The sequence below is a fragment of the Lepidochelys kempii genome, chromosome 6, assembly GCF_965140265.1.
Source record: "Lepidochelys kempii isolate rLepKem1 chromosome 6, rLepKem1.hap2, whole genome shotgun sequence".
NCBI lineage: Eukaryota > Metazoa > Chordata > Testudines > Cheloniidae > Lepidochelys > Lepidochelys kempii.
In genome coordinates this window covers 109,918,849-109,935,279 of record NC_133261.1, presented here as the reverse complement: position 1 = coordinate 109,935,279, position 16,431 = coordinate 109,918,849, and the positions used below count along the sequence as shown (strand labels likewise).

Below are 16,431 nucleotides of genomic sequence, written 5' to 3'. Positions count from 1 at the left end.
AATGTTTGCTGAATCCTTGTATATTGACACTGACGTGAGACTCCATTATCATCATACTTAGGTTGTAATCTCTTTGGGGCATGGACCATTGTCTTGTTCTGTGTTTGTACAACATCTAGCACAATGGTGTCCTGGTCCATACCTAGGGCTCCTAAGTGTTATGGTAATACAAATAACAATAAAAAATAGTAACATCTTTGTGCCCGTATTCTGAAAAGACTTAGACATGAGTTTAACTTCTAAGCCTGGAAACAGTCCCAGTGACTACATCCAAAGGAAAAAAAGTCTGAAAGGAAAATTCAGCATGGTATTCTTTGGAAATATGTTTCCTCCTCTACCTTCTAACCTTCCAGCTACCCAGCACTGGCTTGAGGCTGTTAACCTTTGATATATTTCCATGGATTGAAAACTTTAGCTTTCTAATAGGTTATACTATAGATATCACACTTTAAAAAACAAAGCATGGGAATACTCACACTGAAGTCATGGCCTATCCCCATCACAACTATCATTTTGTATAAGATACTGAAACATTGTTGGCGGAGTAGAGGGAGTGGAGGCTGGGGTCTATGCCAATGCAGCCTTCATTGCCCATCTGTCAAATTTTCTAGCAAGTATCTTCATGCATTCTCCAATGCTTGCCCTTATGCTAAGAAGGAGCATCCAATAAAAATGTGTAAAGTGATCACATTATCCTCCATCAAATCCCAGCTCAAGTCTCACTTCTATCATGACACTTACAACAAAACTTGATAATAGGTGACTAGCTTCTAAATGTGGATTTCTGAGTCTAACTTTAGGCTCCATTTAAAAAAAAAATCTTTATTTCTAACTACAGTGAAGAGAATTTGTCATGTACAAGAATGTTCTATAAGACCCCTTTTGTTATCCGTGTACTGCAATTATAGCACCTCTTAAAAAAGACAAGGGTGCAATTTAAAAATATATATATAGCGTAATAAAGTACTGATGTGTATCGGAAAAGAAGCAAACTTGTTTTATGTACACTATAATTAGTAATTACAGTTCACTAAATTCTTGCAATATGACTAATTTTAATTTGTGATAGTTAACATGTTTTAAACATAACCTTCAGGCAACATTTAAGTGAAACCATCCTCGAGCTGCTTGACTATTTTGCATAAAATCTGGAGCAGCAGCCTCAAGAAATTATCACCTATTGAAAAGTGAATGTGGCCTAATAGTTCATTAAAGAAAATAATTCAAAGACCTCAATTTTGCTAAATAATTTTTATAACAAAATTTTAAGACAATTGCTAAGAAATTAGTAGTTACCAGTAATACTCTAGCATAAAAAGGATACACCCATTCCAGTTTAAGCCTCTTGGCTGGTAGTTCTACTTTTGCTTCCAAATTGTAAGATTCCACTTGATCTTTGGGCATGTACATGGTAACAGGACGTCCACGCAGAAACATTTTTACATATCCTTCTTCTACAAAAAGGGTCAGAAATGTTCAGAGAGTTACACATAAACACATCAGCAAAGATTTCTCCTCCAACTGCTCCCACCTATCATCTCAGTGAATAATATTTTTGCATAACATGGCGTTTCAAACTTCTATTATAGGACATGTAGCTTTTGTTTTAGTTTTAGTCACAAACTAACACTAGATAGGGGTTATCAAACTAAGGGTATAAAGTCCCCTTTTGGTCTAAATATTTTGAGACTAGAAGCAAACTCTTCAACCAGACTATGCAACAAAGAACTATAGAAATGAAAAGATTAAGACCAAACCATTACTTTCAGGGAAAATCAATACCATATGTACATATTTCCTTTTTATACCAGAACTGAGGAAAAACACCAAAGTAAAAATTACGATTAACGCAGGAATGCCACTTAAAATTCTTTTATTTAGTTTTTGATGGATATTTACAGTTCTGAGCATCAGCATCTAAAAATACTTAAACACTTAGTTGCATTCTTTGCATCTCAGTGTAAAAATGTACTTTGCACTTGATACATAATGTGAAAGGTACATCACGTATAAACACAAACAAATAGTAAAAAGAATCATGCTGACGTACATGCAAAAACAGTTAAGTGTTTGAAGCATAGCTAAACATTGAAACAGAATTGACAAACTGACAACACATTATAGAAAGAAAAATGATGTAAGAAAGAAGCTACAAAACTGAACTTTGCTGATAGAAAGTAAACATTTATAGGAGAAAACACTAGAAATACTGTAGTTGGGGGTCTTATAAGAAATATGTCTGAGAACAGAAGCATGAATTAATAACAGATCTGAAAGTACTGACTCGGGGATTTCATGGGGCTTATAAAACTAGGAGATCTAGGAAATGGCATGAAGGTCTGACTAGGACTTTTAGAAATTGGCAGGGCCAAACAGGGTGTCTTGTGAACTTCTGGTGAAGTTTGTCCAGATTCAAAACGTGCTGACTTCTGCTGCTCCATCAGCAGATCAAAGGATTCAGCCTTGCTCTCATGTGAATCAAGAACTTTTGGAGTCAGTGACATCTGTAGAGTTACTAGACAGAATAATCATGTGCACAGAGGAAATGGAAGGGCAGAAGTAAAAAAATTATGTAAATAAAACGTATACAATTTAGGTCTGTTAAAGTTATGCTAAGGATTTTCAATCATCATTAACACACATGCCAGTATTATTTTAATTTTAAAAACTAAAAGCTGTGTTTTAATGGGAGTACATGCATTCATTATTGTCTCATCTATAGAGAGAATTCATTCAGTAAAGAAATGTCATATGTTTAAACTATATTTTGCTATTGTACTGCAGAAATGTATGTGCTCAGGAAACCTAGTTGTTCTGTCACAGCGCTGCTTTTGCACGGTGTCCTGTATAATTATGGCATGATAGTAAAAAAAACTAATAGTTTTTTAATTGAGATTTCTAGTGAAAGAATGGAAAACAAACAATATTAAAAGTGGACACAACTAAAATGTTAACAGGTGTGTGGAGTTCAAGATGACTGATAACACTGAAGACATGTTTGGATATTTATAAATAATTACATTTGTAGTTCTCTACCAAGAAACAAAATATGCTCTTGCACTGCACAAGATAGATAACTACATCACTGTTCATATTTGCATGTGATACCCCTGTGATTAGGCTGAGAATATATTACCAGCACTAAAGTTATTAAGGCATTATGAGACTGTACATTTGGAAAGTTAACAGATTTTAGTGATGTCAACTCTAATCATGATTATTAAAAGGCAGGTAAGGGAGGAGATCATTAGGTCTCTCATTATTTGGTCACTTGAACCATAGTGACTTTTGCAATTTTGACTACTGAAGCATGAAAAATACACATACAATACTGCACACTCCTTATCCCTACTTTCCTTAGCAAAGGTCATTAAATATCAGATCACTATATAACTATAAATGTAAAGAGAGAGAGGAATCAGAGAACTAGAAACAAGAACCCAAGGACCAAATTTTTACATAGCCTGTATTTCTGCACCCACAAATTTTATGAGCTGAAGCAAATGCAGGTCCATTTTCTCCTTTTAGGTAGTCAATGGGGCTGACAAACTATCAAAAAAATTAATCGCAATTAGTCGCACTGTTAAACAATAATAGAATACCATTTGTTTAAAATTTTTTGGATCTTTTATACATTTTCAAATATATTGATTTCAATTGCAACACAGAATACAAAGTATACAGTGCTCACTTTATATTTATTTGTATTACAAATATTTGTATTGTAAAAAGCAAAAGAAATAGTATTTTTCAATTCACCTAATACAAGTACTGTAGTGCAATCTCTATCATGAAAGTTGAACTTACAAATGTAGAATTATGTACATAAAAACTGCATTCAAAAACAAAACAATGAAAACTGTAGAGCTTACAAGTCCACTCAGTCCTACTTCAGCCAATCACTTAGACAAACAAGTTTGGTTACATTTGCAGGAGATAATGATGCCCGCTTCTTGTTTACAATGTCACTGAAAATGAGAATAGGCGTTCGCATGGCACTGTTGTAGCTGGCGTCGCAAGATATGTACGTGTCAGATGCACTAAAGATTCACATGTCTTCATGGTTCAACAGAGGACGTGTCCATGCTGATGATGGGTTCTGCTTGATAACGATCCAAAGCAGTGCAGACTGATGCATGTTCATTTTCATCAGCTGAGTTGGATGCCACCTATAAAAGGCTGATTTTCTTTTTTGGTGGTTTGGGTTCTGTAGTTTCTGCATCAGAGTGTTGCTCTTTTAAGACTTTTGAAAGCATGCTCCACACCTTGTCCCTCTCAGATTTTGGAAGGGATTTCAGATTCTTAAACCTTGGGTTGAGTGCTGTAGCTACCTTGAGAAATCTCACATTGGTACCTTCTTTGTGTTTTGTCAAATCTGCAGTGAAAGTGTTCTTAAAACGAACAACATGTGCTGGGTTATCATCCGAGACAGCTAAAACATGAAATATATGGCAGAATGCAAGTAAAACAGAGCAGGAGACATACAATTCTCCCCCAAAGAGTTCAGTCACTAAGTAATTAATGCATTATTTTTTTAACAAGCATCATCAGCATGGAAGCATGTCCTCTGGAATGGTGGCCAAAGCATGAAGGGGCATACGAATGTTTAACATATCAGACACTTAAATACCTTGCAATGCTGGCTACAAAAGTGCCAGGTGAACGCCTGTTCTCACTTTCAGGTGACATTGTAAATAAGAAGCAGGCAGCATTATCTCCTGTAAATGTAAACAAACTTGTTTCTCTTAGCAATTCGCTGAACAAGTAGGACTGAGTGGACTTGTAGGTTCTAAAGTTTTACATTGTTTTGGTTTTGAGTTCAGTTATGTAACAAAAAAAATCTACATCTGTAAGTTGCACTTTCACGATAAAGAGATTGCACTACAATACTTGTATGAAGTGAATTGAAAAATAGTATTTCTTTTGTTTATCATTTTTACCGTGCAAATATTTGTAATAAAAAATAATAATATAAAGTGAGCACTGCACACTTTGTATTCTGTGTTGTAACTGAAATCAATATATTTAAAAATATAGAAAAACATCCAAAATATTTAATAAATTTCAATTGGTATTCTACTGTTTAACAGTGTGATTAAAACTGTGATTAATCACGATTAACTTTTTTAATCGTGATTAATTTTTTTAATTAATCACGTGAGTTAACTGTGATTAATCGACAGCCTTAGTAGTAAGATGTCTTAATGCTAATTAGATCTGCAATTGAACCCACTATTAGTTTCAGACATAAAACTGCACTATGAATATACAGTGGTGGGGTTGAAGCCCCTTCCAAAATTTAGTCTTGAGAGTAAAACAGTCATTCCTTTATAAAGGCTTAAACTTAATTGATGGAAAGCTAAAAGATGCAGGTTAGTGAAAAACTGGTTAAGAATAAGCAACTTCTAAAATCCAAGACAAGATCTCTGGTTATATCAAAGAGACAAGTTACAGATATGTACCATATGTGCATATTTAATGTCCAATTAAATTATGTTTCAGAAATCAATACTATCCATTTAATAAACATAATTCTGTATTACTACACTGTGCAAAAAACATTTAAAATTAATTTTACACCTACTTCTGCTTACTGATAATTCAGACAAATCTACAATCTACCAAGGAAGATATAAGCAGGGGAAAAAAACAATGTTTCTATAAGCATACATTAGATTTGCAGCAAAACAGCAAAAACAGGGCAGGTTCTATATCACAGGGCATGTTAGCAGAAGTGCAAAACAGCATTTCAAACACAGTGAGACATCCAGGTGCTGCCATATAGCTCTCTCAACACTGAATTTTTAAAAAAGTCATTTACCAAAGTCAACCAAAATCTAAATTATAACCCATTGTTATCATTATAGTGCATCAAGGGTTATAATTCAGACACTTTTACATGAATATTTTTAACCTTACTCAAATAAATTGAAGAGTTTTAACTTTCCAATAAAAATGTATATTGGCTGTATAAAAATATAGCTTCTGTCACCCTGGTAACAGTTTTGCATAGAGAGCTATGAGGTTTTGGAAGTGATGCCTACCTTTGCAGTGTGTCACACGGCGCTTCCCTTGTGATTACAGAGACAGAGACAGAAGTGCTAGATAAAGATGGGTTTGAGTACAGTCAGGCTCACCTACACCCCTGCTCTATTGGTTGTCCAGCTGTATTCTCTTAGAGGCTAACCTGCTGCTTGACAAAACATTGACCCATAGTCCATTCAATGGATTGTGTGTTACTGCATTCAAAACTCTGTTTTTCTAGCCAAGAGTAATACATTTAGAGCTATTTTATCATTAAAAGATTGGTTTAAGCTCCATTATGTAACTTTATGCTAAAAATAATTAAATATTTAGGAATTTGGGATATACTTTGCCTAGAAAAAAAAACCTCTAACTGATTTCAGTGGTAATTTTGCCTGAATCAGAAGGGTAAGATCAAACTCACATAACTTAAATGAATAATTTAATCTATGTATCTCAATAGCAAATTTTGAAACAAAAAACTATTAAAGCCAAATGTGCCCTTTTCCAGGAAAGTGAAAAAGAAAAAAAGTTACTATGAGACAAAAGTATAAATGTAGCATATCAGAAGCTATTTTCTTGTTCTTGAACTTGTATCCATGAGAGGGACATGGGCTGTGATCCAGAGAAGCAATAAGTACATGAGTATTCCCAATGAAGTCAACAGGACTACTTAGAAGAACACAGGAGTACTTGTGGCACCTTATAGACTAACAAATTTATTATAGCATAAGCTTTCATGGGCTATGGCCCACTTCATCGGATGCATAGAATGGAACATATAGTAAGAAGATATATATATATATATATATATACACATACATATAAGTTGGAAGTTACCATGTGCTTTGCTGCGGGGTCTTGATTATCAGCCCAAGAAACAGAAATCCTCCATCTTTAACTTAAATTATGATTATAGTCTGAAAGGTAACTATAAAAACACCACGTGCTGAACCAGCAGATTTGTTTTCAGTGTGCATTCCATCACATTTGCTTATTCCAATGACAAAGTAAGTTTTTACTACTTTTTACTTTTGCTTGGCTCTGCAGAGCCAACAGGGAAGCAAGCTGTACTCTATTTTGTGTCACATGCCATCAACAGGATTGTTTGTAAAGTTTTAATGGCAGAGGCAAATAAACTCTGTCCTTATTTAAATTTAGAATGTAGCCTGCAGAATCTTGTTGATGGTGATGATGCATGAGCAGGAAAGAAAAGAACACTGACTTTCAAGTCAAAAGATGAGCTTCCAGAGCTTCAGTTAGAAAAACAGTATTTTTATTTGTAACTTGGCAATTTTGCTCAGGAAAGAACTGAGACATAAATATGAAATCTCTTAATTGCATTTGCTCATTTTTATGAGTAGAATCACACTTAAAATATTGTATAGTGCAGAGAGCCATAGTCTGAGCTTCAAATATACTTCGACCCACAAAAACCTTAATCCTGTTTTGAACAGGAATATCTCTATTTGGTAAGAAGGTAGTTTCCATTTTCATAGCTTTTTGTTCTTGGCCTTCTTGCCAAAAAGGATTCCAGTCACAATGCAGACCCATTGGCCACTAAGAAGTAGGCCACCAGTGGCCTGTAAGTGAAAGGCTCTGAATCCGAAAGCCGATTTCCCTGATAAATCACTGTACAATAAAAAAATGCATCAGCATGCAAGTTATCTCTTTAGAAATGGAAAAAAATAAAACAGAACCTACCTGCACTGAACATTGGTTCCTTGGGTTTGCTGTGAAAATAATCAAGGAGTTTTCTTTTAAAGTTTGCCATGCATACAACACTTTTCATATGCCATAGTAATAGTTCATATAATTTTATAAAATCAATTAATTAAAAACCACATACAACATGAGGACATGGTAAAAATAATATTTTCCTTGTGGTACCCTGCTCACAGATGCCAAAACTTTTTTCACATTTCTCATACAACTATTTTCACAACCCTGGGATCCCAGCCTCTCTCCCACAAGATGTCAAGTTTTTTCCTTTGAAAATCTAGTCCAACCACGGCAGACATTAAGAATCTCTGGCACCTACAGTATCCCATCATTAATTTTGTCCATCGGCCACCTATGCTTGTCAGTCCAAAAACAGTGTACAACTACACCAAAAAAGAATGATGTTATATTTTTTAAAGAGTATCTGTATATCCAGGGCTGGCTCTACCGTTTTTGCCACCCCAAGCAGCAAAAAAAACTGTCGCTGCTGAATTGCCACCACAGACGGCAGAAGGGAGAAACTCCCACTGAATTGCCGCCACGGACAGCAGAAGAGAGAAGCTGCTGCCGAATTGCCGCCCAGGACGGCAAAAGGCAGAAGCTGCTGCCAAATTGCCAGCACCGCAGGAACACTGCCGCCCCTTTCTGACTGCCACCCGAAGCACCTGCTTGGAACGCTGGTGCCTGGAGCCGGCCCTTTGTATATCAGTGTGACAGAGGGCCTGGGCCTCTGTCCATAATTCACAGTTCATTGACAACAGAAAAAACATAATTGGGGGAGTATTTAAGTATTTATGTACCCTGTCCATAAGGGGTACAACCAGCCAAAGTCATCTGTGAAAGCTGGTATCTGAACTAGGTCGGTAAGCCTTTGAAAGGCAACTACCAATCATGGTTAAGTGTATCGTCTTCTTCAGTGGACATCTCCTGGAAGGTGGAGATTAAAGCTGTTGACAAACCCTATTGTGTGTGTGTGTGTGTGTGTGTGTGTGTGTGCGCGTGTTCAGCAAACTATTTGGGAAAAATTCAAGAGGGGATTTAATAAGCATGTCTGAGGGGGACAAGAAAGGAGTTGCTATCTAGACACTAAGTGCAATGATGACAAAGGGACCAAAGTGGTCAGAGAGAGGGGATTGCTTTCAAGAGATGTAAGCTCTTTTGTTTTCTTCTCCCCCCGTCCCTTCTGTAACTAAGCTGAGAACACCTAGTCTAGTGTCACTTCTGAGAAGTGTAAATCTAGATGTGTCACGCAAATGTTTTCTTTTGTTTTAATTCCATTTTCTCTATATTTAATAACCCTTTTAAAGATTACTGTGGTATGTTTCATACAGATGACCCCAAAAGACAAGAGAACACAGACGTCTCTAAGGAAAGGTGCCGATGAATAAAGAATTTATGGAATTAATACCCCTCTCTCAGTGTTTCATAGACTCATAGATCTTAAGGTCAGAAAGACAGAGCCATCCTTTGGGCAGGGGGTGACTTGGGGCGACCACCCTGGGCCCCACGCTTTGGGGGCCCCCTCGCTTTGATAAAATTGGGGCTGTCCCGATATTTAGCCCTTTGTCCTGTGTCCCGACCAATGTACAATCGGACACCATATGTCCTGATATTCAGGTGAGGAGGTGGTCAGGGAGGTGAGGCGGGCGGGCGAGGTGAGGAGGTGAACGGGGAAGCAAGCGACAGGCAGGCAGGTGGGAGGGGGCTGAGGAGGCAGGCGGGTGGGCGGTGAGGAGAAGAGTGGCGGTCGGGTGGATGGGGGTGTGTGTGCCGGATGGACGGCGAGGATCCTAGCAGGGAGGCAAGCAGAGGGCAGGCGGGTGAGCAGTGAGCGGTAGGCAGGCAGGCGAATGGCGAGGAGGAGAGTGGCAGTTGGGCAGACAGGCGGGGAAGCACGCTGGACCAACAGCAAGGAGACTAGCAGGGAGGCGAGTGGTGGACAGGCAGATGAGGAGGCGAGTGTCAGGCAGGCACGTGGTGACGAGAGCGGCGGGTGGGCAGGCATGGCGGGGGGTGAGGAGGCAGGCGGACAGGGGTGAGGAGGTGAGTGGCTGCCAGGAAGAGAGGCAGGGGGGTGTGCCAGATGGACGACGAGGAGACTAGCGGGGAGGCGAGTGGCCGGCAGGGAGGTGAGGAGGCGAGCAGCAGGCGGGTGGGTGAATGGCGAGGAGGAGAGTGGCAGTCGGGCAGACAGGTGGGAGGGCACACCGGATGGACAGCGAGGAGACTAGCAGGGAGGCGAGTGGTGGGCAGGCAGGTAAGGAGGCGAGTGTCAGGCAGGCAGGAGGACAGAGTGAGGAAGAGAACAGCGGGCGGGCGGGTAGGCAGGGAGTGAGGAGACGAGCGGCAGCTGGGTGGGCATGCCGGGCAGTAGGTGAGGAGACTAGCAGGGAGGTTGATTTGTCCTGGGCCCCTCACTCCCCTAGGGACAGCCCTGCAGAAGGGATCATCCTGATCATCTAGTCCGACCTCCTACACATCGCAGGCCACAGAACCTCATCCAGGTACTCCTGTAATAGGCCCATAACCTCTGGCTGAGTTACTGAAGGGCTGAAATCTTGATTTAAAGACTTCAAGTTACAGAGAATCCACCATTTACTCTAGTTCAAACCAGCAAGTCTTGTCACAGAGTCTTTTCTGATCTCCAGTTCGTTAGGTGTAATCAGATCAGAGGGATCCAGACACTCTCTCTCTCATAGACTGGCTTTGGACAAAGACAATGACATTGACAAGGACTCTGCTTTTAGATTTTGAATTCTTTCTTGGAGCTGCAGATCTCTTAATACTTAGTGGTGATGTAGACAATTTTTGTCTAGTGTTAGGTTTCTTTGCTCTCAGTGTATTAGGGGCTGATGCCCGTCTATGGAATCTTTCAGATCTTTGTGAATGTTTGGATCTGGTGAGCTGTGCTGCCAATGCCTCCTGGAGCAGTATCACCTGCAGTCCCTTTCTAGAGCCCTGAGTAAATGTAGAACCACTAGAGCAATCAAACAGAGAATGAACCTCCCCTAGGCACACAAGACATCCAGTGTATGTGTAGATGTTGGAGGTACTGAGGGCAGGAAACAGATCTCTTGAAGCCAGGTTTCTTGATCTTCGGAGACGCCATCCCAGAGCCAAAGAAAACTTGACTAAAATTAACTATAAATGTTATCCTTAACAATTAATGATTAAAAACTATCTAATCTACGCTAAAACCTTTAACTAATTATCTAATCTAGGCACTAAGGACGGATCTGTGGAAAGCCTGGAATGGTCCCTAACCAGTCAACTGGTCGTGGTTGGAAAGAACTTCATAAAGAACAGCAGCACTATGTCGTTGTATGATCCTCATTAACATTAATGTTTTTATGATCACAACATCCTATGAGGTAGAGTAGTATTATTATCCTCCCCATTTTACAGGTGGGGATGGAGACACAGAGAGATCATGGTTTGGCCAAAACCACACACAAACCTTGAGACAAAGGCAGGAAATGAACCTAGCTCTCCTGACTGCCATTCCAGTGACTTAGCCTCCCAAGACCATCCTAGATGTGTAAACAACTCAGCAGTTTGTCTTCCCCAGGGATGCTGCATTGGAAAGCCAAGGCAGCAGCATCAGAAGAAGAGAGAGTTTCTATGCCATGGTGTAAAGACAATGGGCTTCCCTTCATCCCAAGCCCTCTGTAAAGCACCTGCACATAAGCTTCTTCTCTCTATCCAGCCTCCTGGAAAACCTGTTCTCCAAAGCCCCACTCAACCCCTCGTGTTCCTGCAAAGCCTCACTTAGTCTGCCTGCTTCCCTTACACATCATACTACCTAAAGCCCCAACTCTCTCTCCCAAAGCCCAACCTAGACCTGCTTCATCATGGATACCTGCAGAGCACTATCAGCGAATGTAAGTAGCAGAAGGACCTGAGCTATTCTGTCACCTAAACTTTGTGTAGCTCAAAACTGTGAATACTGAATAAGAAAAATAAATTTTTGTTTGTTTAATTTTAAAAATGGCCTATGTCCAAGAGGTTATTACCATGTGTGTGCACAGAGTTTATGAGCTATCTGGAAGGAATCAAAGAAATAAGGAAAATAGGACAACAACATTTCCATGCTTCCTCTGCAAAAATTAGTAAATATTTCCCTAAAATAAATATAGAAACTTCAGTTGTGCTATAAAAAGTTTTGTGCCAAACCTGGAAACTAAAATCAGATTTTAAAGTATGAAACAGAGATTGTAGTCCTGCTTTACATGCAAATCTCAACATAACCTTGACTATGGAGACATTACCAAATGTCTCCATGAATATGAACAGTCACTTTAAAAATCTGCTAACATATCAGCAGAGGGAAGACATGATGCCCTAGACAAATGACTGCATTCTCCAAAGAAAAATATCACAAGAAGTAACATGAAGGAGTCCAACAACATACTGGAAAGAAGGATTAATAACTCTAAGCTTTTTTGGTATTACTGTATGCAACTCAAAATTTTCACATTGCTCATAGCTTAGAATACAATAAGGCAAACAAAATGTGTAATCTCAACTTGAAAAAGTGTTTACATGACGGAGTACTTTAAAACTATCCTCTGTTTAATACAGAAGAATCATAGAATCATAGAATATCAGGGTTGGAAGGGACCTCAGGAGATCATCTAATCCAACCCCCTGCTCAAAGCAGGACCAATCCCCAGTTAAATCATCCCAGCCAGGGCTTTGTCAAGCCTGACCTTAAAAACTTCTAAGGAAGGAGATTCTACCACCTCCCTCGGTAACGCATTCCAGTGTTTCACCACCCTCCTAGTGAAAAAGTTTTTCCTAATATCCAACCTAAACCTCCCCCACTGCAACTTGAGACCATTACTCCTTGTCCTGTCCTCTTCTACCACTGAGAATAGTCTAGAACCATCCTCTTTGGAACCACCTCTCAGGTAGTTGAAAGCAGCTATCAAATCCCCCCTCATTCTTCTCTTCTGCAGACTAAACAATCCCAGTTCCCTCAGCCTCTCCTCATAAGTCATGTGTTCCAGACCCCTAATCATTTTTCTTGCCCTTCGCTGGACTCTCTCCAATTTATCCACATCCTTCTTGTAGTGTGGGGCCCAAAACTGGACACAGTACTCCAGATGAGGCCTCACCAATGTTGAATAGGGGGGAATGATCACATCCCTCGATCTGCTGGCTATGCCCCTAATTATACAACCCAAAATACCACTGGCTTTCTTGGCAACAAGGGCACACTGTTGACTCATATCCAGCTTCTCGTCCACTGTCACCCCTAGGTCCTTTTCCGCAGAACTGCTGCCTAGCCATTCGGTCCCTAGTCTGTAACGGTGCATTGGGTTCTTCCGTCCTAAGTGCAGGACCCTGCACTTATCCTTGTTGAACCTCATCAGATTTCTTTTGGCCCAATCCTCCAATTTGTCTAGGCCCCTCCGTATCCTATCCCTGCCCTCCAGCGTATCTACCACTCCTCCTAGTTTAGTATCATCCGCAAATTTGCAGAGAGTGCAATCCACACCATCCTCTAGATCATTTATGAAGATATTGAACAAAACCGGCCCCAGGACCGACCCTTGGGGCACTCCACTTGATACTGGCTGCCAACTAAACATGGAGCCATTGATCACTACCCATTGAGCCCGACAATCTAGCCAACTTTCTACCCACCTTATAGTGCATTCATCCAGCCCATACTTCTTTAACTTGCTGACAAGAATACTGTGGGAGACCATGTCAAAAGCTTTGTTAAAGTCAAGAAACAATATATCCACTGCTTTCCCTTCATCCACAGAACCAGTAATCTCATCATAGAAGGCGATTATATTAGTCAGGCATGACCTTCCCTTGGTGAATCCATGCTGACTGTTCCTGATCACTTTCCTCTTGTGTAAGTGCTTCAGAATTGATTCCTTGAGGACCTGCTCCATGATTTTTCCGGGGACTGAGGTGAGGCTGACTGGCCTGTAGTTCCCAGGATCCTCCTTCTTCCCTTTTTTAAAGATTGGCACTACATTAACCTTTTTCCAGTCATCTGGGACTTCCCCCGTTCGCCACGAGTTTTCAAAGATAATGGCCAATGGCTCTGCAATCACAGCCGCCAATTCCTTTAGCACTCTCGGATGCAATGCGTCCGGCCCCATGGACTTGAGCACGTCCAGCTTTTCTAAATAGTCCCTAACCACCTCTTTCTCCACAGAGGGCTGGCCACCTACTCCCCATGCTGTGATGCCCAGTGTAGCAGTCTGGGAGCTGACCTTGTTCGTGAAGACAGAGGCAAAAAAAGCATTGAGTACATTAGCTTTTTCCACATCCTCTGTCACTAGGTTGCCTCCCTCATTCAGTAAGGGGCCCACACTTTCCTTGGCTTTCTTCTTGTTGCCAACATACCTGAAGAAACCCTTCTTGTTACTCTTAATATCTCTTGCTAGCTGCAACTCCAGGTGTGATTTGGCCTTCCTGATTTCATTCCTACATGCCCGAGCAATAATATTATACTCTTCCCTGGTCAGTTGTCCTATCTTCCACTTCTTGTAAGCTTCTTTTTTATGTTTAAGATCCGCAAGGATTTCACCGTTAAGCCAAGCTGGTCGCCTGCCATATTTACTATTCTTTTGACACATCGGGATGGTTCGTCCCTGTAACCTCAATAGGGATTCCTTGAAATACAGCCAGCTCTCCTGGACTCCTTTCCCCTTCATGTTAGTCCCTCAGGGGATCCTACCCATCAGCTCCCTGAGGGAGTCTAAGTGTGCTTTCCTGAAGTCCAGGAGCAGAGACATCTCATGTCTGATTGCTGTCTCATTAGAAAATCCAAACTTTCAATAGTTGCTTATTTAAAATTAGTAACTTCATTATTAGGGCAGTCAGTGTGGGAAAGAGGGAAACATTAAAAATATCACATACTTCTCATTGTTCTTTTTACCACTAGAAGAACTGCTGGTGGATCCAGTGCGATTGCGGCTGCCTTTGGAATCTCCATAGCTTTCCCTTCGACCTCCTGGGGATACACGTTCAGCTGAGCTGGTTCTTTTGACAGTACTAACAAAAAAGGGAGTAAGTTATATAGCAGTACATATAAAAGAGTATTTTATTACAAATTGATTTTGATAAACTATACCTCAGAAAGTTTAATTGCACTTTTATTTCTAAGAGCATTAACATACCTATTTAACAAATTACTTTCTAGAACAGATAATGATTTAGGTTACTAAGAACTGAACTGCAGCCGTCAGACTATTTTGCTGGGTATCTACTGCAATGGAGGTTAACATGACTGCCTTTTTGCTTATTTTTCAGTCTACAAGAGGTGCTATACTAGCATCACTGATGCCAGTTGGAATATCCACTGCTCAGGTATACGCGATACATAGACTTCTGAAGCAGAATATCAGAGAGGTCACACTTACAATTTTTGTACATCAGTCCAAACTAAATTTAGAGAATGGAGTGATAGATTTAAAAAGAAAGTATAACATTTGACATTCCTAGCCATATTACACATAATTCTCAAAGTAGGTCAAATTTTGAGCACTAATAAGCTGACCATGTCTCTTCATATCCATTCAGTCTTTAATTCAGTATCAACTACTCTATACTGTACTTTCAACCCAGTTTTAATATACCCAAAGGTGATGAGTAAACTGAGACTTCTTAAATATTTCGGCAGTTTCAGTCATTATCTTGTCAACATGTGACACTCCTACTTACATTTATGAAAAAAAAACATAGATCCTAAAAAGATCTTTTCCCCTTTTCCTCTGTGAGGGAATTCTCAGAGGGCTAATTTGCTCTTCCAACTTTCCTTCCTCCGAATGTCTCTACCAGGAGGGTTTTGCATCACTCTTTAGTGTGCCCTCAGCATCCAGCTCTCTTTAGTTAGACAGAAGACTCAACCATAATCAGTTTTAGTAACTAGCAAAATAGATGGCCGCTTAAGACTTTATATTTAAAGGGGGAGAGAGATTACTGTGGTCACTTCACCAACTTGCCAGACCTAAACCACTATTATTTAGCTGCTAAGTTGCTACCTAACCAAGCACTACTCTGAAAGGATGTCTCCATTTTAAGTTCTACACGGTCAGAAACATCAGATGCATCCTGGAAAGCTTTATGTCAGCTACCATATTCTCTCTTTTGGAGCACCTGATGGTGGTACAAATTGTTTTGGATGCATTCTGATACAAAACCCAACCAAAATGTAAATTATTAAGTTGAAATAAGAATATTCTTTTGGGTGATGAAATAACACAGAGAATATGTGGGTTGCTAAGCTGCATAGGTAGTTGGGAAAAATAAATTGACAACAAGGAAGTGATGGTAGTAAAGGATCAAATCTTGCTTTCAGTTCAAAAATCAGTATATTTTAGGCTGGCCCTGGGTGAAAGGGATAAAGGACATAATGAAAACATTTTAATTTATAATGTAGTCTATTTTAATGTTTCTCCAATTAAAAACTGGTCCTCAAAACACTTACTCTTATGAGTGCCTTTACTTGCATGAATTGCCCACTGAACTCCATCACACCAGTGCATAAAATTAAGCCTATGTTTGTAGGATCAGGGCCTATATTTTGTATTATGTTCACTACCTATGGAATGAAAAGGTAACATCGCTTAATGGCACTAAATTATGCCTTTAAAGATGCAACTTGTTGCATCTATGTTAGATAATTTGTAAGTTACAGAGCACATTTTAATCTCACTT

At 39.8% G+C, this 16,431-nt stretch overlaps 1 protein-coding gene across 4 annotated transcripts in view; it reads right to left on the bottom strand.

Moving 5' to 3' along the window:
- Positions 1-16,431, bottom strand: part of EML1 (EMAP like 1) — a 200,070-nt gene that overhangs the window by 52,276 nt on the left and 131,363 nt on the right. For all 4 annotated transcript variants that reach the window (XM_073349634.1, XM_073349633.1, XM_073349636.1 and 1 more), the window contains exons 4-6: positions 14,632-14,766; positions 7,729-7,757; positions 1,325-1,454 (exon numbers count right to left, since the gene is read on the bottom strand). In XM_073349634.1, coding sequence (XP_073205735.1) covers positions 1,325-1,454; positions 7,729-7,757; positions 14,632-14,766 — 294 coding nt within the window. The remainder of the gene's footprint in view (positions 1-1,324; positions 1,455-7,728; positions 7,758-14,631; positions 14,767-16,431) is intronic.